This window comes from Coenobita brevimanus, chromosome 1, assembly GCF_032717465.1.
Source record: "Coenobita brevimanus isolate Jiangsu-jjx chromosome 1, ASM3271746v2, whole genome shotgun sequence".
Lineage (NCBI taxonomy): Eukaryota > Metazoa > Arthropoda > Malacostraca > Decapoda > Coenobitidae > Coenobita > Coenobita brevimanus.
Window position 1 is genome coordinate 69,816,030 of NC_136954.1, and position 24,807 is coordinate 69,840,836.

General features: G+C 41.3%; 1 protein-coding gene across 1 annotated transcript; it reads right to left on the reverse strand.

The window, feature by feature from the left end:
* Positions 1–1,095: 1,095 nt before the first annotated feature.
* Positions 1,096–22,273, reverse strand: FER (tyrosine-protein kinase Fer). The gene is made up of 17 exons (XM_080280165.1): positions 22,052–22,273; positions 21,331–21,504; positions 17,753–17,849; positions 16,582–16,774; positions 15,823–15,960; positions 13,049–13,306; positions 12,219–12,396; positions 10,782–10,820; positions 9,283–9,321; positions 5,542–5,772; positions 5,040–5,234; positions 4,469–4,645; positions 3,493–3,706; positions 2,886–3,038; positions 2,536–2,658; positions 1,888–2,010; positions 1,096–1,372 (listed from the first exon to the last, which is right to left on the reverse strand). The coding sequence occupies exons 1-17, from the start codon at positions 22,265–22,267 to the stop codon at positions 1,233–1,235; spliced, it is 2,688 nt and encodes an 895-aa protein (XP_080136291.1). The 5' UTR covers positions 22,268–22,273; the 3' UTR covers positions 1,096–1,232.
* Positions 22,274–24,807: the final 2,534 nt, after the last annotated feature.

Here is a 24,807-nt window from a genome sequence, read left to right on the forward strand (position 1 = left end):
TGTACAACAGTGCACAGTCTAAATAATATAATATTTAAAACCTACCTAGGCAGTGCAGTATATATAATATGTACATTAATGGCATATATGTACTGGGTATGCCATTATTTCAGTACATCAGACACTAAATCATTCTAGTCAACTCTGGATGCTCTCTTGCACCTCTTCCTCAGCCATTTTTTTCTGCATACAAATCATTAAAATTCTGTCAGTTCTACTGATAGCCAAATGCCTTAGTCATGGAAAGGACGACCACAAATGAACTGTCTCCATGTTAACCTGTCCTTCACCATCTGGCTGCCTTTTCTCTAACTCATACCATTCTTTCTCATATACCTCTTCATTCCATCCCGTCATCTCATCCTCAGTCACCCACTCCCCCTCTTCCCTTCCACCTCACTTACATACATTCTCCTAGTGAATACAATTCCTCAGTATTTTCTTGTATGTTATAATGTCTTTTAGAGTGACACAGTTTACATAAATAATATAAACAAGAGTATTAACATGTCATATATACAAATAAACTGTCAAGGAAGAGGTGCTACAAAGCCTCCTAAGGTGAGAAGAATGGGGCTAGTACGCTAAAATTAGTGTGAACACTAAAGCATTACCCTCCCATACCTTGCACACTACAACACACTTCATTCTGTCATAAATACTTAACATCTTACCATGCTCTTGGCACCCTTGCATACTTTAAAACAAATTCACCTCTAAACAAGCATCTCACTGAACACAATCATACACAAATATGTTTTCAGTGATCATGAACTACACTTTATTAACCAAGGATTTTTGTGCCTTAAAACACAGATATAAAACCTCTGCAACACAGATCAGTAGCTGAGCACCACTTGAATAAATATACACCCAAGTAATTAAAACCCCAACTTTGTTTAACCTCTTGAATCCAGGTGACAGCCTCTTCAGTCTGTTTTTGCTGCTACCAGCTGACTTTATTCAACTCAGTGAAAGTCTCGTACTGAAGGGGGCCAACCAAGGCTGTACCCAACCTCTTCAGTTGGAAAAGTGTCCCCTAAGCTGAATAAAATCCCAAGCAGATAACAAAATAAAATCAGAGACATCCCTGGGTCCTGCAGGTTAAGCTGTCATGATTTACTCACTCCCTGTGTTAAAAAATGAGCTTTTCACCACAGATGCTATCTAGTAAAGAATTTATTTACTACACTCCTCCATCACAAACAAGACACCCAGCTTGTTTCACTCTGCTATAAGGTTGAATATATATTGTCCACAGTGGCATAGATCTCTGGAAAGTGTGGCCTGTTCTCTGGGTCGTACTGCCAACACTTGAGCATGAGTTGGTACATGTCGTCTGGGGTATTGGGTGGCGCCAACATTCTGTACCCTGTGAGGAATGGATAGGAATCAACCACAGGGGGAAAAACTGAACACAATTATGGTTCTATGACCTTGAATTAGCTCCAATTTTTGTCCATTTGCAGTTTACCATCATGTAGCTCTTTGTCAGAAAAAAGTACTATGGCTCTACTGTACATTCTTTCCATATCACTTTAAGCTATTGTTACAACTTGACATTCAAGATGGAAAGATGGCAATTTTCAGTCAGTTAAACTGTAAAGAATATTTCTGTAGTCATAAGGAGTCAGAAGTTGAACCAAGGCATCCGGTACTGGTTAGCCAACGGATATTGAGTTTAGCTGCAGTAAACAGGAAAGAGTTAGCTATGGAAAATAGCTGTGATAAAAAGGGCTTGAATGATGTAGTCCATCCACCCATGCATCATTCAATCCTGTACTGTCTCTGAAATCAGGGAGTACTTTGGGGTCTCGGTAAATGGACTGCCTATAGTCAATGCCCAAAGATGGAAGATAAAAAAATGCATGGAATGCATTACTATACCTGAGTCAATAATTTCCCTGGCCTTGGTGTTGGAGTACCCAAGATATGGCACCTCTCCGCATGAGAATATCTCCCAACACAGCACCGCGTAGCTCCACACATCACATAGGGACGTGTACTTGCCTGCACACACAATAAACATATCACTCAAATACCCTACATCTCAATTAAACAATCTCTTCAGTACCTGATGCATTTCACAAGTTAGTCACAGTGGCAGTACTTGCAACACCAGCCTCATCTTGATAAGACCCCAGTTGACTGTAGGTTGAAGTTGCCCCCTTCCTGCAATCCATCAACCTTCTCCAGGATAGGGAGGGGATTTTTTGTGCTGCCACACAGTATTCAACTCAGGAAAGCTCTCTTTTGCTGAAGGGGTTTAGTTACTCTATACCTAATGCCTCTAGTTCAAAGAGTTTACCCTGGGGTAAATAAATTGTCTGGCACTTGCAAGAGTAAAATTCTTAAAAATACATCATAAAACTGAAGAGGTTATAGGACTATTTAGGTTATATCTAATACCTCCAATTAAAAGTTTGTTCTTGGGTGAATAAAACTGTCTTGTAGAAGGAAGAATGAAAGAAAAAATATGCCATCAGAATGAATGGGATCAGGTAGTGGAGTTAGGAAAGAGGAAGAGGGACTGACCAAAGTTAAGAGCCTCTGGAGCGGTCCACTTGATAGGTATCTGCTTCATGCCATCGCTCACAATGTACTCCTCTTCCTCACGAGACATCCCAAAGTCTGAGATCTTGACAACATTGTTGTGTCCTATTGACGGATGGGGATAAAGGAGAAATCAGATTCTGTACTCAAGGATATTTGTACCTCACCCCATCCTTTGGTGAGAAAAGAAGTATGGATGATGATGGTGATGATGATGAAGATAATGTATGGCAACAACTATAGCACACACTAAAGCAAATATATATACATACAGTACTACAAGACAGGCTTCATATCAAACAACTGCACACAAAACAAGAAAAGGTTCATACCAACAAGACAATTTCGTGCGGCCAGGTCTCGGTGTATGCAGTTCTTTGACTCGAGGTACGCCATGCCTGATGCTGTATCCAGACACATGCCCATCATCTGCTTCACAGTCAGCTGGCCCTTGTGATTCCGTACAAAGCTCAGCAGCGAACCTCCTATTGGTGAGAGAGAAGGTTGTGGGGTTTGATAATAATAGCTAATATATAGTAGCATTAGCAGGAGTTTTAGCTCCAGGTTCATGTAAAACATAAACCTCATGGACTGTAAACTGAAGCTGCTCCTCTCCAGCAGTCCACCATCCTCCTTTTGGGGAATAGGGAGGGAGCTGTGGGATGCCTGGGCAGCAGGACCACCTGGCTACATCAGTGTCGCTGAGTTGAGGAAATTTGACAGATATACCAGTACTGTATCATTTACCTTTGGACTGTTTTATTCACTTTATGGAGAGATGAGGTTTGGAGAGGTTAATGAAGACTTTCTCTAATCTAATCCTGCTACCATGCTACAAATAGTCTCTCAAAAATTTTGCAAAATCATCTGGAGATACCAAGAATTAATATAAACAAAAAGTACATCAACAGACTTCAGTTAATATTTACACCATCTCACCTGGTACCAGCTCCATAACAATCATAATTGGTTGTTTCTGTACACATATCCCGATGAACTTGACAATATTAGGATGGTCATATTGCTTGAGAATACGACCTTCTTGAAGGAACTTTTTCTTCTGTTCATCTGGGAGTGTCACGCGGCAGGTCTTGACAGCAACTTCTAAGCCAGAGTCACGCAGTCGAGCCTTATATACATCCCCAAAGTTGCCCTGTAAAGATAAGGTCAGAGGAGTACTGTATATTAAGGCAAAGTTGCTCTGTAGAGTAAAGCTAAGGTCAAAGAAGTACTGTATATTACAGGTACAGGTAGTCCTCCTTCAGGTTAACATAGGAAGCACTGTTGGCTGCCTTGCTGCTTCCTTGGGGGTTGGCTGGATATGTCTCTTTTTGTCTTTAGGTACACTAGGGACAAATGGTGATTGATTTGCAACTTTCTACATACACTGTATGTATACATTTCTATGTCCATCTATGTTCATCTACTGGCCCTCGTCAGTTTGGTCTCAGGTTACCGAACTGTCAATCCTGGACCTGTCCAGCGCCCTCAACTGAGGGCAGCTCCCTTGGTTACTAAGGATCCCTTTGCCAATCTTCCCATTTATTATCTTAACTGACCCAGACAATCTCTCACACACAGAATGCCATAGAGATGCAGGGTCTGTGCTCTCTGGAGACCCACACTATGCCACTTTCTCTGATGTGAGATACATTCCAAACCTCTTTCAGCTCAGTTAATAGGCAAGTGTAACCAGGTTAAAGGGTTGATTTGGATAGTAACCAAGTTTATTAATTTCTACCATACAATAAAAGCTCATAAAAAATCATGCAACCACAAATTAGTATCCAAACTGTAGGAGTGGTCCAGCATGACTTTTCTATCTAAAAATTCTTCTACAATTCTTTCTTTTTCTAAGATTACTGGTACAGGAATTCTATTGTTAACTCTCTCTCTCTCTGTTTCCCATACGTACCCTTCCAATCTTGTCCCTGAGCTCAACATCATCGTTATTCAGCTCCCATCGCTCCCTGAAAATGGGTGTACGTAAGATGGCGCCAGACTTGTTAGTGACAGGGAGGCCACACCCATGCTGGTACAGGATCAGCTGCTGGATGGTTGGGAAAGCTGGGCCTTCAAACCTGTAATGGCCCTGTGTGGAGAACAGAATATTCTGTACTTGTCTATGTAGGTTATCATTACAGTATTTCTGTACTGCCACTCTTATCTGCAGGGCTAAAGTTTGCGTGAGCCTCATTGCTTTTGTGAACTAAGTCTGTGACCTCAATGATTTATAACAAGGACTTACAGTATTGTGCCTGTAACAGTGGCATGGCCAGAGGGTTGCCTTGGCCACCCCTGAAATATGCCTGATTATCCTTTTGCCATTCCATTAAAAAAAAACAAAAAAAACAAAGTCCTAGCTACTGTACACTCCTGCCCGTAACATAATGAACCATGAGGAGGAAGAGGACAATGAACATAGATACAAACACATCTTAATTATAGACATTCTGAAGACCCCACTACCTGATCATGAACTGTACCTCTGGTGTGGTCTGGACAATGAAGTGTTTGTGTGAGCCCCAGCAGACTGATAACACCACCTGCTGCTCATCATTGCGGGTTGTCTCCCTCACCAGGTACTGCCCCTCCTCCACCAGCAGCCGCACCACCTCTTCCCTTGGCAGTACACCATGGAACCATGGCTCATCCTCCAGGCAACGATCAGGGTCATAGGTCTGCCAGGAGAGTCACACATGCTGGGTATTTCTTTAATTCACTAAAGATCAGTTTTATGGGTATGTGATAGAAGAGGGCATGCTAAAAAACGCATATGCAAATATTTTGGTCAGTATCTACAGTACTCTGATTTAGTCATATTAAGGACCAGAAAAAGTACAAAAAATTCAACATTCACTCCAACTCACATGATGAATGTAGCAGTCCATGGAACAACTCGTTATGTAAAGTATGTCACAGTTCTCATGTTAAGAGTGTTTGTATAATCAATTATCCATTATTTCTGCTCAAACACACAGCACCTACCAACTCAGGGATGCCATTAACGGCGTGCCCATCAGTATGTGGTTCCTGTGGTGAGTTGGCATCAGGTGGAATTGCCCTCTCCTCAGTGTTGGAGCGTGTGGGTGTGGGTGGGGTGGTGGAGGGAGGGGACTGGCTGCCTGCCTTGCTGCCACCCCGAGTGAATGGCTTACGTAGGAGCTCTTTAATGGCTGCTGACCGGGACTTGAGGGAGAGTGAGTCCGAGCGCTGGTGCTGAGGGAAGATAGGCGTAGATGCAACGGAACTTGGGAACTAATGTATTCTACCCTACAACAGTTATTCACCAACACATTCATCCATCTATCTATCAATCATCCAATCCTGCATTGCCCCATCAAGACCATAAAAGCCCAGTGCTAGATCAGTCATTTAAAACATTCAAGGTGAAAGGACTTGTTACTTTCCCAAGAGCAGTATTATAGAAGAAAGAAACACACATGAAAAATAATAAAGGTAACAAAATTGTGAAATACTTAAACATAAACTCAGTAAACAGAACAATGCTGATAAACAATAGAAGGTACAGTCAACAAAACACAATGCACTACTATATGAATTAACTAAGGAAAGAAGAACCAGTTTAATTCACAAATGCAACCAAACGATACCGAGGTAAAATAGAATTGCTAAGTTACACAACCACATAAAAACTCAAGCAATATGAAAGAATTAATTCAAGAAAGATAAACATGGTAGATTACTAGTGGAGAAGGGAGAAAAAGTGAGCAGATGGAGAGAACACTTTAAGGAATTGTTGAACGTAGAGGATGGAAGTAATGCGAGTATAAGTGGCTGGGGAATGGCTGGGAGAAGGAGGGAGGTGAGAAGACAGGTAGAAATCAGTAGGATAGAGGTTGTGGAAGCAATGAAGAAAGTTAAATCGGGGAAAGCCCCAGGAATTGATGGAGTGTGTGGTGAGATGCTGAAGCATGGGGGAGAGATAGTAGTAGAATGGATGTGGAAGATGTGCAGATTGGCCTGGGAGGAAGGTAGAGTCCCGGAGGATTGGAAGTCAGGTATAATTATTCCCTTGTACAAAGGAAAAGGGGAAAAAGAAGTGTGTGGTAATCATAGGGGCATTTGTCTTCTTAGTATAATAGGAAAAGTGTATGGTAGGATACTTATAGACAGAGTTAGAGAAAGAACAGAGAAATTAGTTGGAGAAGAACAGGGAGGCTTTAGGAAGGGAAGAGGTTGTGTAGATCAGATATTCATTCTTAGATCTTTAGTGGAAAAGTTTCTAGAGAAGGGAAAGAAGTTGTATGCGGCTTTCATGGATTTGGAGAAAGCATATGACAGGGTGGATAGACAAGGATTGTGGAAAGTGTTAAGAATATATGGAGTAGATGGGAAGTTGTTGAATGCTGTGAAGAGTATGTACGATGGTGCGAAGGCTGCAGTGCGTGTGGATGGTGAACTAAGTGAATTTTTCTCTTTGAAAGTTGGGTTGAAACAGGGATGTGTCATGTCTCCATGGTTGTTCAATCTGTACATGGATGGGGTAATAAAAGAGGTACAAGGTAGGGTAGTGGATGTTGGAGTGGCCCTGGTGAGAGAGGATAGTGTTTGGAAACTCCCTGTACTGTTGTTTGCAGATGATACTGTGTTGTTGAGTGAAGATGAAGGGGAGCTGCAAGGCTTGGTGGATGAGTTTGAGAGAGTGTGTAAGAAACGGAACCTAAAGGTGAATGTAGGGAAGAGTAAAGTGATGGTCTTTGAGAGAGGTGAAGTCAGTGAATGTATAGCGAGGTTGGATGGTGAGGAATTGGAAAATGTGAGTACGTTTAAGTATTTGGGTAGTGTGATGAGTAAGGATGGAGGTTTGGAGGGTGAAGTGCTTGAAAGGGTACAGCAGGGAAGAAAGGTTGCTGGTTCCTTGAAAGCAGTGATAAGAAACAGGGAAGTGAGCATGGAAGTAAAAAAGTTACTACATGACAGTATTGTGATACCAACTCTAACGTACGGAAGTGAAGCTTGGACTTTGTTGGAAGGACACAAGTCAAGAGTGAGAGCAGTGGAAATGAGTTATTTAAGAGGAGCCTGTGGAGTCACGTGGAGAGACAGGCTGACAAATGAGGATATAAAGGAGCGTTGTGGTGTTGATGTGGATGTGATAGGAAGCGTTGTGAGGAACACACTGAGGTGGTTTGGCCATGTGGAGAGGATGGAGGGTGAAAGACTGACGAAGAGAGTGTATGTGAGTGAGGTGGAGGGTGGAAGAGGGAGGGGGAGACCGAGGATGAGATGGAGGGATGGGGTGGAGAGGTATATGAGAGAGGGGGGTGTGAGTTGGGAGCAGGGTAGTGAAATGGCGGGGGACAGGGCGACTTGGAGGCGATTTGTTTGTGGCCACCCCAAACGGGATTGAGGCGTCTGGCAATAGATAGATAGATAGATAGAATTCAAGAATAAAACAATAAACATAGGCAATGAATTTGAGGCACAGACATGGTCAACAAATACTGTATTAACTTTGCTACCATCAATCTCACAAAGACAAAACATATACAGTATTACAGTACACAAGTGATGCAAAGATAAGGAGTATGAAGTCCAAACTACTGTAGCTTAGTTATTAAACTGATGCAATTTTTTAGTTTATTCTTATTACCTCTGGATGACTTTGTTTAGGCTGGAAGATCCTCAGAGCAGGAGGGATTAGATACTGTATTGCCTTAATAAACTCCTTCAGTACGAGAAACCTTTTACAAACTGAATACAAATCGTCAAGTAGCAGTAAGTACAGTTGTACATCACCTGGATTCAAGATGATAAATATACAAATACTGTACCACAAATTCATCAAAGCTGCACCATTAACCCTCGAATCTGCAAGAAGCCTTCTTATTCTTGCCACTACCAGACAACTTTATTCAACTTAGGAAAATCTGTGTACAGTAAACTGAAGACGTGTCACTGATGAGGAACCTACATGTGGCAGTGATGTGCACCCTGGGTAGGTAGCTGCAGTGTCCACCCAGACATCAAACCTCCCCATATTTCCCTGCACCTCACAATGAGGAAGGACCCTGGTCTGACCCTGGTGAGACAGTCTACCACAAGGGGGCACTGGTTCCCCATGCCCTGTATGACAGCTTCACAGGAGCAGTTGCTTACTGTACTTGTGGACAGTGGTTCTGCTCAGTCTCACAGATTGGAGCTGAGCAACAACAACAGTTGAAGGGATTTATTAAGGCTGTATCTAACCCCTTAATTTAAAAAAGTCTTGCTTAAGCTTAACAGAGTCATCAGAGGATAGCAGAAACAAAATAAAAAATGATGGCTCAGGACTGACTGGTTTAATATATGCAAATAATAAATGAATAAATAAATAAATAAAGAAAGAAAATAAGTAAATAAATACAAACATAAATCTATCATCTAATTCTTTACTGCCCCATCAGGAGCTTACGGGTTCAGGGTTGTGCTATATAGTTCACATATTTAAGGCAAGAGTGATGATTTCCTTGTCTCTGTGTGATATTACTAAGGGAGCATGTAAACCCCAATCATCTCTTGGATGTACACCTTCATGGACAACATATAGCCACCATACCACCAGGCATCCAAAGAAATAAATAAATAAGTAAATAAATAAATATATCCTTGCTGTCCATCTGTGCTTGCAGTGTCATGTACCACAACACTGACTGGTTTACTGGCAGATACTACTGAAGGGTTTATCAAGCACATGGGATGGGGAGTCAATTCAACACTACATACCAAGAAATTGAGGCCCAGTACTGAATTGGATTTAAGCCCCTGCAAGTGAAAGCAACAATACACATCTGTCAACATGACTTCATGGAGCACCAAACACATGATCCTAACAAATGTCTACACTGACTCCAGGAAAAAGGTTAAGCTCCGAAGTTCATTATCATTTATTTAACCATATGAAGTCAGATCATTCGTGAAATCATTCATGTAAGAAATAAAGTATGCTAAATATAGCAATTATGCAACAGGCAAATGAAGGCTCGTTAAACTTCACATTACCCTATTATATGCAAAAAAATCTCATTCTCTGCACCCATACTGAATCATAATGAAAAACTACATAAGAGTTATGCAATTGACTATTGTGTAATCTGAAAACCACAACTTAAGGCTCTGCAGAACATATAGAACTGCATAGTGCTGTACAAGTACCAGTAACAGGATCACAGATGGTAATTTAATACATAAAACCTAAACATTAATCAATGTTTTGAGAAAAATCAAATAAAAAAATACAAAGGACAAATTCAGTTCAGGGGGAATTTCACTCTAACTGACACCAACAACAATGCATCAAAGGACAAACTACTGTAGGTTCAACAGTACTACATTAAAGCACAATAAACAAATGCACAGTAATAAAACATCTGTCATTCTACCATACATAAGTAACTAATAACTCACTAGCCACATTATACTTCTTCATACAATATAATCTTTATCAAAATAGTATTGTCCTGTAAGAGCAACTACTGAATTACATGTATCTAACAGAGCACTGAATGCCCTAGGCAGAGTGTACTGAATACTAGAGTTAGTGGAAGCTTAGGTCAATGTGATACTCATGTAAAATCAACTCAGGCCTAAGATTTACTGGATTTATGCATGAACATTTTATCATTCTCCTGCCCTTAACCATTTGTTGGTATTTATGCTACATGGGCATTTTATCCTGTCCACTTGAAGATTTTATTAAGATGCTTGAGATCCCTGCCTGACAAAGAACATTACAGTACTCCTATGTTCTGGCTACTGCCAAACTTTCTACTGTACAATACTTAACTTAAGAAGACCTTTGTCCAATAAAGGATTAATATTCAATGAGACCTGATCATAATGCCTTATTGCAGCAGTGTAACATGGATTTTAAAATGTGGTAGCCATGGTTTAAGGAGAACTCTTTTAGGAAGGTTGGCCAATGGAGTGGAGTATCTCAGGGGTGGCCAGTGCTACCTAAGCCATCCCTTTGACTAAGTTAGTGCTTTATTGTGCAGCTATGAGCTTAGAGTGTGATTGTCAGTTTCTATCTAAATTCAGCTGGTCATGCTCTTAATGTCTCAACACCACCAAAAATTTCAGTAACATGATAACAAACTGTGGCACAGTATTTACTGTAAATGGGTTTGACTATAAAGATCAAAAGTGAAGTGAAAGATGAGTCTGATACACACAGCTGAAGACTAAAACAATCTACAGGGATCTACTGCACATGCATAACGTACCGCAAAGTTGAGGGACAGTAACGACTTTGACCTGTACTCCTGCAAAGTTAAGATACATAATAGTTGGGAAAGCTGGCAAGATACAAACTTATCTCATCATTTATACGTATGAACTATGTACAGATGAGGAAAATACAGTAACATCATCACACATTTTAGTCAAATCAGTATAATCCTCTAACAGTATTCTGAGAAGCTTGTTGGGATCAAAAGACTTCATTATTGCATTTCAAAAGTCACTGTTCTTCTCTTTCTCTGTCACAAGGAAGTGCACTTTATTGATAACTGATGTATGTCTGCAGCTGTATATACTGTAGTTATAATTTAGTACAGTATAACAGTGGAGCGTAGCAGTACTAATTGCAGCCCCAGGCTCATCTGAATGTGAACCCAGTGAACTGCAGGCCAAAGCTGTACTTCTTCTACAGTTCACCATCCTTCATTTAGGGGACAGGGAGGGGAATGAAGGAAGTTTTTGTAACCAGGTACCTCCACCATCCAGTCATATCAGCGCCACCATGCAAAGGTGTCCCTCTCCAGTACAAATACAATGGAAACTATAAGCAAGAAAGGAATTACTGTATATAATGAGTGAAGATGAACCACAAGCATTTAACCATTATAATAAAACTAGATCAGTATCCTCTTATTGTACAGTGATACCATACTTATTGACTGATATTTGAGTTTAAGAAGTGTTAATTCCTTCAGCACCGTCACATCCTTCTCATTTTTTTGACGTCACCACACAATTTTATTCTGCTTGGGAGAGAGTTTATGAACTGTAGCAGTAGCAATTGCAGCCTCAGGCTCCTCTTCTCCTTCAGTCCAGGGAAGTAAATAAGAGACATTTGTATAATTAGGTAGTAAAGCCTCCTGGCTATATCAGTGCCATCACATGAAGGCAGCCCTCTCTTGCACCAATTCATGATGTATGATGCAAAGCCTGGGCTACTGAAAGCAGATGACTGGTCTAAGCTCCTCATGGCATTCTATGACTAAAATGAACTCCAACCACCTCTTGCAACCATCATTATTATCATCATTAGTCACCATCATTATCATTGTCATCACCATCATTACTATCATCATCATTGTCACTATCATCAGCACCATAATCACCATCATGATCATCATCAACATCATAATCCTCATCCTCACTGAGTCATCATTAACATTTTCACCATCAACATTGTTAAAATCATCATCATCCTGACCTCTTTTCCCCACCTATGAATATGATGAGGCAGGGTCCAGAAAACAAGGAAAGAGAACTACTGTACATGAGAGATGGAGAACTCAACAGCATGTCCAGTGAAATGGGCCACACACTCATTCCCTAGCCAATCAAGTCCTCAGAATCCTGATTCCATCTCATAAACATAACCATCCACATATTTAAAACAAGTACAACAATTCAGCACAGCCCATATTTACCGACTCTCCGTTGACATGTCCCTGCGTGGCCTCCCATGGCTGTGGTGCTTCCTCACAGCCGAGAGATGCGAGAGGGTCGTGGATGATGCTGTGCTGGTGCTGCAGCCATGACTCCTTACACCGCAGCTCATTCAGTTCACGGTGCAGCACGTCACTGGCCCGCTTCAACACTGGTAACCTGCTAGACACAATTTATCATCAGCAGTGTGGAGAGGATGGAGAGTGAGAGACTAACTAGAAGAGTGTATGTGAGTGAGATGGAGGGATGGAGCAGAGAGGCATATGTGAGAAGGTGTGTGTGAAGGGGGATGTAAGTTAGAGCGAGGGCAGTGAAATGGCAGGGGACAGGGTGACTGGAGACAATTTGTTTGTGGCCACTCCATATGAGATTAAGGCATCTGGCAATAGATAAATAGATAGATAGATAGATAGAGATCTCTAATATAAGATGCCTTGTGGTCTGACTGTAGAGCTCTCAGACTGAAATGGGCTGTGGTTGCTGTGCAAGTTAGTCCTAGAAGTAACTGAGGTTTAACTATTACGTATAATGCTACCATGGGCATAGGTCAGTCTTCAACCCTTACTGTACATTTTCAGGATTATGTACCCTAGGCTTGGGCACCTATACTCCAAAGGGAGCATAATGGGATTGGCAGGTGTATTGTGGGACGTGGCTGTTTGACTGCTTATTCTTTTTCTTTTTTTCTTTTTACTATCACCAACACTTACACTTTGTCAAATACACCTTAGTGTCACAACTTCATCATCTCTCCCTTTTGACCTAAAATTGAGGATTAAAAGTTGTAAATGCAGAGATTATGATCACAAACCTTGATGCAATGTTAGAATCCTGGAGTGAATTCTTGCGGATGTTGACCACTTCTGTCTCGTGCTGGTTAAGTAAGTTCTGTTTCTCTCTTAGCTCTGCTGTCACCTCCCTCAGTCGGTGCTCTACGTCTGTCAGTCGCAGACGGAGGGAGTCCACCGTCAGGGAGTCCACCGCCAGCTGGCCAGCTTGTAGCGACCCAACACCGTCACCCAATAGGTCAGGACTGAACTCAAAGGTTACAGGTTCAGGGGGAGAGCTCCTGAAGGTGGAATATGATGCATAGGTTGTTGAATCATTATCAGAGGCACAGGAACTCTCTTACTTATTGGAGAAATCAATGTTAGTAATCATCAAGAGATAATGTTGTTGCTGTGGCCCAAGACTCATCTGAACATGAATCCAGTGGACTGTAGGCTGGAGTAGCTTTTTTCTTCTGACCCATCAGCCCACCAATCTCTTTTGAAGGATATGGAGGGAGTTGAGGAAGGTTTGTATAACCAAACAGCGTAACCACCTGGTTATGTTGATACCACCATGTGAAGGTGTCTTTCTCAAGCACAAGATAGCAATATACTACATGATATTTATATATGAATTGCAAGAATGATTAACTAATCAACAGCCACAGAATGGATTCAGGCTATGTGAAAACAGTGTACCACAGATATCAAAATCTAGATATTTACAATATAGTACTGAAATGCATAACACAGTATACACATCACATAAATCAAGCTATAATACCATTCTTAAATTAGAGAGGAACAAGATATTTAGCCCACTAAGATCAGGGACATCTTCATTTTATTTTTGTAATTTCCTGATGGCTCAATTCAGTTATTCAAACTGGTGGGTCAAATACTGGCTTACTAATCCTCTTCAGTAGGAGAGTTCTTTCCTAAGTTGAATAAAACTGTCTTGTAGCATCAGGAATAAACTAAAAATGACATCGTCAGATGCAAGGGGTTCAACAGCGGAGAGGACATATATCAGTGAGTCTTAAGCCTCGTACACACCAAGATACAAAGTCGCGCAACATTGTCTCTGGACTGTCTCGCATCTGTCTCAGAAAAATCTAAATTTGTCTCGCAACAGTCACTAGACATTGTCTCTGGGTCACGTACACACCAGGATACTTTATCCAGCAAAAGTCGCACGACAATGTCACTAGACCGTTGCGTGACTGTCTCAGGAAAGTCTAAATCTGTCGCTGGACAGTCGCGCGACAGTCCGGAGACAAGATTTCGGCTGTATCTTGTCTCCTACTAGATATGGGAGACAAGATACAAGTTGCTCAATGCGAAGGGATTTGGCAACGGATGACGAATTTTTTTTCCTTTTTTTTCTTTTTTAAGTTCGCATTTAAAAATGCACGCCTCCTGCTATGAGGCGTCAGTATTCACATATTTTAACAATATAAATGCATAACAGTTGAACATACATTGAATAATTATATGTATATGGTTCAATCCTAAATAATTACAGATTATATTTATATACTCTAATTTTGCATAAAAGTTATACATCATCGTTGAAAGATTATGCTGTATGTATACGGGTCTGTCCTAATAATTGGTATATTTACATGTTTTACATACATCGCTGAAAAATTATGGGTACGTAAATGGTTCAGTCATGACAGTTATTAACTTTAGTGATTCCACTGTTGGTTTTGGCAATTATTCACACACACACACACACACACACACACACACACACACACACACACACATATATATATATACGTAGGTGTGGGCGCTCACCATCCACTCACTCGATGTAGTGCTGCTCTCGGGTGTCTGCCCTTTCCTCTCCTTCATTCTTCTTTCCTTCCATTCTCTTCTGTCTTTCTTTACTTCATTCTTTCCTTGTCCTTCTGCCTACGGGTGACTTTACACTCCTTCTTCTGTCTTTCATTCCTTCATTCTTTCCTCTTCCTTCTGCCTGTGGGTGACTCTACACTAAGTGACAAGACAAATGGTTTCCTGTACACCAGGAAACCATTTGCTATGCTGGGTGGTAACCATATATCCAAATTTTGGTGCCTGGTGGTTTAGTGAGTAATTATGGCGCTACAATCGGATTGAGCTGGTGAGGGTTTATATCCAAGGGATGGTTGGGGTTTATAGCTCACGTGATGCCACTCAGGGATGAGTGAGGCTGGTCACTCTCATCTTAAGGACCAACTTGCCTTGTACCGAGCTCCTACGCTCCTCATGGGGCAATGTAGGATTGGGTGATGAATGAATGAAATGAAATATATATACCGGTATATACGGTACACACACACACACACACACATACATATATATAAATAGAGAGAGAGAGAGAGAGAGAGAGAGAAAGAGAGAGAGAGAGACAGACAGACAGATAGATTGATATTTGTCCATATATGTATATCTTCACATGTACATTTTGCCTGTGACTGGAACATCACTTCTTGAGTTTAATATGACAAATGTTGGTTGTAAACTGATATTTCAAAATTCACGAGGTGGATAGTTCAATCACGGACGCGCTACAAAGTCGCTGGACTGTCTCTCGATTGTCTAGCAATAGTACAGCGAGAAAGTAGCAGAAATGTCTAGTGACCGTCTCGCAACAGTCTCTAGACAATCCAGAGACAAAGATACCTTGTCTCCAGTGTGTCTCTGGACTGTCACCCGTCTGTATCTGGATTGTCTCGCAACAGTCGAGATACATAGTCGCTCGACTGTCTCTAGACTTTGTATCTCGGTGTGTACAAGGCTTTAGGAAAAAGCTGACAGAACTAACTTATTGTTATCAGAAAAGACAGTATATTCAGTCTTGGGTGAGATGGCTGCTACAGCTGCACCAACTTCAGCTTGCAGCTGTGCAAACCTTCCCTGGGTGGTGTCGGTCAGCTCCCACACTTCCCGTAGGATACATCTCCTGCAAGAAAGAAGATATAATTATGTTAGTAGTGAGAAAGCAATCGAAAGGGAGGATGTGCACAGGTTAGAGTGTACAGAGATGAGAATGATCGAAGGATATGTAGTGCTTCCTTAAATGACAAAGCTTCAAATGGCAAGACTGTGAATGTGTAGCCAGACAGGCTGAGAAATGAAGGCATTGGTGATGTGATGCATGGGAAGAGACTGAGGAGGTCTGGACATTTGGAGAGACTGCAGGATGAAAACTAGGTGAAATTATCTAGGAGTGTGAATGTGGATGACAGAGCAGATTAGGCAGACCCATGAAGGCTTGGGATTACTTCACACAGGACTTCAGTGAGGCCTACAAAATAATCTCTGGGTTAGGTGACTGAACTGAGATGCTGCCACAAGTTGTGAAACATGAAAAATCCATCCTCAACTGAATACGGTTGACACATGCAGTCATGTATGATAGCTTTCAGAATTAAATTAAATGAACAAATATGGAGCATCACTGGTTATTTCTCTCTAACTGCAGAGGAAAATATTTTCAACTTCACTTTCCTCTTATCTTCAACTGAGCCAAAGGAGGTTGGACATTTTCATCAGGTTAGACAAAACACACTATACCACTCACCACTTATCAATCATGTCCTCTTGCACTCTCTCCTGGTACTCTAGCAGGCCTGGCAGCAACACAGTCCTGAAGTCCCTCTCATAGTCAGCTGCCTCACACAGCAGCAGGACGTAGTCATTGTGCACTTGATGGAGCTTACGACATGCTTTCTGATACCTTTCTTTTAGTTCATCTAGCTTGCGACCTGGCTTACCTGCCAGAATACAGTTTAAATTTGTTTTAGCTTGGGAAAGTGAGAGTCTTCTGGTACTTCTCTTTTAGTTCTTCTGGCTCCTTACCTGGCATATCTATCAGAACACAATTTAAATTTGTTACAGTTAAGGAAAATGTAGGCCTACTGGTGCTTCTTTCTTTGTTCTAGTTTCTAATCCAGTTTACCTGTCCACACCATTTAAGGAAAACAAAACAGTGTTTTTTTAACCATTTGGCTGTGGTGAGTTTCTATGAGCTGATTAAAATACAGCAGTTCATCATAACCAACATAACAAGTGAAAGATTTTCTTATTCTCTGACAACGCAAAGACTGAGCTAATTTTCAAATATTTTTGTTGCTCTAGGTTTACCCAAATATCATCTGATATTAGCTGAAATAAAATGTAAAGCAGCTACTTCACAGTACAAGGTTTTGGACAATTTAACTCTCTGTACACTGAATAGTTCTGTGGAAAGAAAGTCTTTGATCCTACTTGAGATGGTAAAGTACTGTATTGACTCATTTAATCTTATAAGCTGTAAATATGCTATGAAGTGTTTAATTACTTTAAACTCTGGTATTTAATAAACTGTTATAAACTAAGAGGAAGAACTGTCATTACAGCTTACTTCTAACTTAAAGATGTCTTATTTCACTGTAGCAGGGGGACAAATCTTCATATAATAATTTTCGCCTCTTCTACTTCCCGCTCTCCTCTGCTGGCTAGTATTCCTAAGCTGAATGAGGTTTGGCATGTTCCTCTAACCATATATAGTTCTTTTTTATAATTATAACACATCAGAGAGGCATGAAATGCCATGCCTAAAGTGTGAAGTAGAAGCAGTGGAATAGTAGGCAAAGTTTAGTCTCCAAACGTACAATTGAGCTAGGAGGTGATGTCTCAAATTCCATATATTACCAGTGGTCTTTGTGATAGGACTTAATAGGCATGACTGTATAGTCCTACACAATCTTCACCTTTTAAGTATTGATCTTCATATTTGGTCTTGGAGGTCTTGTATAACTCCAGTGCCTGCTCATAGTTGTTCTTCGCTTTTCCCACTGCCTCTTGGAGCTGCAACGTGAGATGGAAAATTATTGTTATGGAAAATGGTTTATAGGTCTGTATTCTTATTAGTTTGGCCTATAGCATCTCTTTCTTGTTAACAGTTTATTCCTCTATTTGGTATACAGTATTAACATATTCTGACAGGAAAACACAGGAAGTTACAGATAACAAGAGGCCTATTGGACCAGAATTAGGATATCTGTTGGGGTAAAAAATAAAAAAATACTAAAATCTAAACACAGTGTATGAGAAAAGGAAAGAAAAGAGTAAGACACTCCCTCACCCACTTCACCATCGGTATCTACGGTAAAATGACATGGGTAACACACAAGAAAGTACCATAATAAGCTGTAATATGGACAATAAATTGGCAAGGAAGCGCCTCCTTAGCCGACAAAGAGTTTGGGCCTTTGAATCATCCAGTCCAGTCCAGCAAAAGTTTTGGGAGTCTTTGCTGTGATTCCCACTGTATTTCTCTTCTTCACTGCTGTGTCAGAGCTCTTTCATTATTTTCTTTCTCTTTTACCACAGCCTCTTGAAATAATTTTTTCTTGAATTAATGCTTTACTCCTTGTAGTTCCCATGAAGTAATATGTCTGCTATGATTTTCTCAGTGTCCTCCTGATGAGGCTGCAGTACGAAGTCATAATTTGTTCTAATTATGCTAATGCCTAACAAATGCACGAGGCTAAATCCACACCAAATGCTTCCTGGCATGGGTTGGAGTTCTGCACCACTGTAACCCATGTATGTTCTGCACCACTGTAACCCATGTATGTTCTGCACCACTGTAACCCATGTATGTTCTGCACCACTGTAACCCATGTATGTTCTGCACCACTGTAACCCATGTATGTTCTGCACCACTGTAACCCATGTATGTTCTGCACCACTGTAACCCATGTATGTTCTGCACCACTGTAACCCATGTATGTTCTGCACCACTGTAACCCATGTATGTTCTGCACCACTGTAACCCATGTATGTTCTGCACCACTGCAACCCATGTCTGTTCTGCACCATTGTAACCCATGTATGTTCTGCACCACTGCAACCCATGTATGTTCTGCACCATTGTAGCCCATGTATGTTCTTGCCTGCACCTACCTGTGTCCAGTGGAGCCACGTGTATGGGTTACAGTAATGCAAAACTACCACCTGTTCAAGCAAACATTTGGTGTGACTGTGGCCTGAATGTCATTAAGGTGGAAGTCAAGCTTTAATCGTCTACTATCAGAATGGAACTCACTGTAGTCAATATAATGCCAGGTCTTCAGTTGTACTGTTGGTGAACAGTGATGTGGGGCAACAAATTGCACCCAAAAGGCTGACCAGCCTAAGAACTGAACTCTGGTTCTTCCACTTCCACTTACAATCTTGATCTGCTAACTAATGCACCATTAGCTTCAGAAGATGTTGGCACCTATGGGATTCATTATACAGTACATGTATGACATAATTTCAAATCTCAATTATTTCTGGGTGATACAAGGTGCTGTATTTTATCATTTCTGGGTGAAAGAAGGTGCTGTATTTTATCATTCCTGGGTGAAAGAAGGTGCTGTATTTTATCATTCCTGGGTGAAAGAAGGTGCTGTATTTTATCATTCCTGGGTGAAAGAAGGTGCTGTATTTTATCATTCCTGGGTGAAAGAAGGTGCTGTATTTTATCATTCCTGGGTGAAAGAAGGTGCTGTATTTTATCATTCCTGGGTGAAAGAAGGTGCTGTATTTTATCATTTCTGGGTGAAAGTGCTGTATTTTATCATTTATGGGTGACACAAAGTGCTGTATGGTATTTTATCATTTATGGGTGATGCAAAGTGCTGTATTTTATCATTTACTGGTGATACAAGGTGCTGCATTTTGTTATTTCTGGGTGATTAAGGTGCTGTACTTTATCATTTATGGATGATACAAGGTGTAGTATTTTATCATTTATAGATGACACAAGGTGCTGTATTTTATGGGTGATACGAGGTGCAGTATTTTATCACATGGGTGATACAAGGTGCTGTATATGTATTTTGTTGTCTCCACGTGAGTTTTGCTGTATCATCATCAGTACCCTGAACTTATTCCCACCTGAAGATGGGGTGTGGTAGTAGAAAAAAAATAGGTATGAACATAGAACTATCAGCATCATTAGCCAGCGAAATGAGCCACACTCAAGGCTGTGTCTAGGTTATATACTTAGCCCTTCCAATTCGAAGTCTCTAATGAGTTTTGACTAAGAAAATCATCAGGCAGTGGTAAGAAATAGCTACAAAAGGATGACCCCTAACAGCACCCCGAGAACGTCTTCAATTTAGTTTTTGCCATCTGACAATTTTGGTCAGCTTTTGATAGATTTTTCGAATTTCAAGGATTAGATACTGCACCTACTAAATACGGCAGGCTTTACGCTGAATAAAGATAATCTAGAAGCATTAAGAATAAACTAAAAAAAAAAAAAAAAGGGTTTTCAATGAAGGTGACGAAGGATTTCCTGCCACCGTAAAACATGGATGTGGTGATGCGTATGTTGGTGTCGACGTAAGGATATTCAATCCTAAGTATATAGATACCGTATTCTAGGCTTTATAATATCTATCTTCAGCAATTTATCATGCATATTACACCTTTATATAATTTATTTTGTTACAGATGCAGTACAGATGTAGTCCGGATCATTAACATACAAGAGAATAATGTGGTGTAACGTGCTAAATAAATAGCTAACGAAGGAAGTGTTCCGAACAGCGAAAATAACATCGAATACGACCTGGGCGATGCGTACCTATTTATTTTGACGACTATAATCGATAAAAACCAGAGTTTATGAAAAATTCAAGTCAGTGGCGGGAAGCGGTCGGAGATGGGCGTGTCTTTGTCGCTCCGTGCGTTAATCATCGCACTAATGGGAACTTAGTTATATAATAGACCGCATGTAAGTTACTAGCCTATATAATTATTTCAGTGAAAGACGATACCATATAAAGTGACTACTGAGCTCCAGCTGCAAATTTAGGAGTGGTCGCAGCGATTATAATTATATGTATAATATACACAGGCGAACAAAATGCTTTTGTTGAAACTTTGGAATATAGCGGGTTATTTATCAGCGAAACTAAATAAAAAATTACGGAAGAGTGGCAGAAACTCCTCCTGAGAAAATATTAACACCGGTGAATGGTTCCCAGGTGTCATGTGCTGAGAGCGACACACACGTAGCCACGCACTGTTGTGTTAATGTTAGCTAGGAGAGAGCCTGGAAAAGTTTTTGAAACAGATCATCTTTAAAGAGGAATTTACCCAAAGGAGACATTTTCTGTCAACTCCTGTATTGCTTGGTACTCTCTACAGCATTGAAGGTAAGTGACTATGAAATTAAACTTACACCCAAACCAAACCAAATCAAGCCCGAAATTGAGTCGCCCAGTCCCGCCGGGGAAAGAGAGAGAGAGCGGTGACGAAACAGGCGTACCCACGCTGAACCCTCACTCACCCTAGAAACTTCATTGGTTATCCTTTGGTGCTCTTCATAGTACACTTTCCTAGACGCTCGCTTTTCCGTGATGAGCGCTGCCAACTTCTCCACAGTGTCCAATACAAGGGTGTCAGCATTCTGTCTCATGACGCTGCTCCACTCCTCCAACCCCTCCACCATCACACTCCACGCCTGTATGGGACAGAAATGGGGGTTTCTGGGAGGGATAGCGAATACGGGATCACAGGAGTTTGGGAGAGGATGTGAGTCTGTGGGGCTGGGAGGGGTGTGGGTTTGTGGGACTGGGAGGGGTGTGGGTTTGTGGGGTTGGGAGGGGTGTGGGTTTGTGGGGCTGGGAGGGGTGTGGGTTTTTGCGGTTAGGAGGGATGTGGGTTTGTGGGGTTGAGAGGGGTGTTGGTTAATATGTCAGGTATAGCTCTGTGGGGTTAGGGATGGATACGTGGGGTTGGGAGTGTCCATAGGCCTAATCCACGAACCAGGAAAAAAAAAAATTACGGTGATATTTACCAAGTTTCACGTCTTAACTTGGATACGATACCAGACTATCCAAAACTCCCATAAAAAAATCAAAACATAATAAACGTATCCATGCTTCACAGAATCAGAATTAAAAAAAAAACACTAACATTCTGACTTTTTTTTTTTTTTTTTGAGTGCCCAAAGTTATGATGAGAACAAATTAAATGCGAAAAGGATGAGAATACAAACGAAACGAGACCTTGTGTAGTTGTGAGTGGTCTAGGTCAGCATCAGCCGTGTCCATCTTAGCTGCAGTGTGTGCGAGGTGTGTGAGTGCTGCGGCGTAGTCCCTGTCACACTTTGCTCTGGCCACCAGCACCCGCCGCATGGTGTCTAGCAGCCGCAGCTCCCCGTCCTGCCGCACCAGCAGCGCCGCGTGGCTGCTCTCACCCTGCAGCGCCGCGCTGAAACCCATACCGCGCCTGAAAAATGCAAATGTGTTATTAGCACAATCGTATCTCTGCACACACACACACACACACACACACACACTGTATTATTATCAGAATCATGTCACTACGTTTTCATTCATTCATTCATGCATTCATTGCCAGACGCCATGTATCCCAAACGGGGTGGACAAGGGCTCAGAGTTAATTGTTTTACAGGGAGGGGCACTAATCCTCCACCAACCCCACTTGACACGTAGGGAGTACGTTATGCCAACAGCATCTGGTGTTCCCAGGCGGTCACCCATCCAAGTACTAACCAGACCCAACGTTGCTTAACTTCGCTGATCGGCCGGGAAGCGGTGTACTCAAGTAAAAATGCAGTTTTGTCAGCATCATGTCATTACCCATTGCACATCACACACTATCATATTATTACTGAACACTCCTAATGGAGCAGTAAAGGACTGGAGATGGGTAAATATATAGTTAGATAGATTATTTCATTAAATTACGAGTATTATCGAACGCTGTATATGCGACAATGAAGGCCAGGATTACCATCATAATATATAGACAGAAGTGCAATAATTATAGTGTTAATGAACGTCCCCGGATGATACAGAAAGACAGATACGCAGACAGTCTACATATTTTCGCTAAAGTCCATTTGTTTTCATCTGACTGAACTGGACACCCCCACAGCCAAAATACTAAGTTGTGCTTGTATTGCCCTCGAATGAGCTTTAGTTATGGAGTAGGAAAAGCCTCTTTGTTATGACTACACTTGACCATCAACTGAGCTGAAAAGGGTTTGGAATCTCCAGGTTGGAACAGATACGTCACAGTATCATGCAACTAATTCTGCACACAGCACTGTAACACGTCACAGGGTGTTATAGTATCAGGTTGCTCTCCCTCTCTCTCTCTCTCTCTCTCTCTCTCACACAAACACACACACCTGCTTTCGTCATTCCTACTTCATCTGCCTTTCTGTCTTCCTTCTTTGCCTTCCATATTCATTTCTCCCATTTTCTCTTTTCTTTCACCTCTTCTGTTCTGTCCAATTCCCCATTTCTCCTTTTTCCTTCCCTGTTCTCTCTCTTCATTCCTTTTTTTCATTTTTACTTCTCATTTCCTCCTTTTCTATTCCTCACTTTTTTTTATTTTTCCATTCGTTCCCCACTCAGTACTTTCATCCCTTCGGTTTTTCTTTATCCTTTTCTCCCTCCCGCCCTCCCTCCTTCTTGGCTTCCTCCCTCCCTTCCATCCTCCCTTCCTCCCTGGTAACGTCCCTTAATAGGTAAATGGGCCCTTATTACAGGTGAACTCCTCTGTACCTACCCTAATTAACTGTTACTTGCGCTGTCCCCCTCTCTCTCCAGTGATTTTGTTTTAAATTCTTGTTACCAGACGGAAATTATCAACTTAAGAGAACTTGAGTACGGAGTAAATTAGTAAAGACTGGAATATAATCTCTCGAGTTTCTAAAGTCTTTCCTAAGCAGAACATAAGTAAATTGTCTGTAAGTAACAAAAATAAAGGGAACAATACATCAGCGTAGAAAGGTAACTGTGTGTGTGTGTGTGTGTGTGTGTGTGTGTGTGTGTGTGTGTGTGTGTGTGTGATGGTAGTTTTGCTTTTGGTGTTAGCTGCGGTTGTGTTGGTAGTTGTGGCTGAAGTGGTGTGTAATTATACTAGCAGTTGTGGTTAAAGTGATGGCTGCTTCAGTGAGAGAGAGAGAGAGAGAGAGAGAGAGAGAGAGAGAGAGAGGGTAATTTAATTAGCTAATGTTGTGAATAAATACTAAGTTAGATTAAGCTTTTTGGTTGCTCGGTGCTCAAAGGTGATGGCTGGGAGGCTGTGTGGAGCTTTGGCATTAATGTTTGGAGTGAAGGTCGTGTGTGTGTGTGTGTGTGTGTGTGTGTGTGTGTGTGTGTGTGCTGATATGCTTAGAAACTGATGAAGGTTGTTGCTGAGTAGGTACAGAAGTGGGGCAGGAGAACTCTACGAGGAACGCTGTTTATTGACCAGAAATTAACGCTGGTATTGTCTCCCGGCTGAGAATTCGTGGAGAGGAAGTCAGCAATTTTCTTTCAGTTTGTTATTATTATTGTTGTTGTCCGAATGAAGTTGAACGAGAATGAAACCAGTCAGTATTTGTTCATTTTGAGAAATCACCGCCGCTTGCAAATTGGTATCAATACTTTCCCGTTCCCTAATCACTCATACCTTTCCTACATTTAATTACCAGTACTTCCTTTTCCTGTAATACCAATTCCTTCCATTTCCTTCCTTTCATGTCCTTCTTATTTCCCTCTTTCTTCTCATCTCCCCTTTCCTCTGCTGGTGATAGGCAAGGCGAGAGCAAATGAAAGGAGGGGAAGGAAGTGAGGGAGACGAAAGAAGAGAGGGGAGGAGAAGTGAATGAAAGGAAAGGGAGTGAAAAGATAAAGGACTGAGGGGAACGAAAGACTAACCAAAGAGAGGAAGGGAGAAGTGTGAGAGGATGAGCTGTGTGAGCCGGAAGGGAAGGGAAAGGAAGGAGAGGAAAGGAAAGGGAATA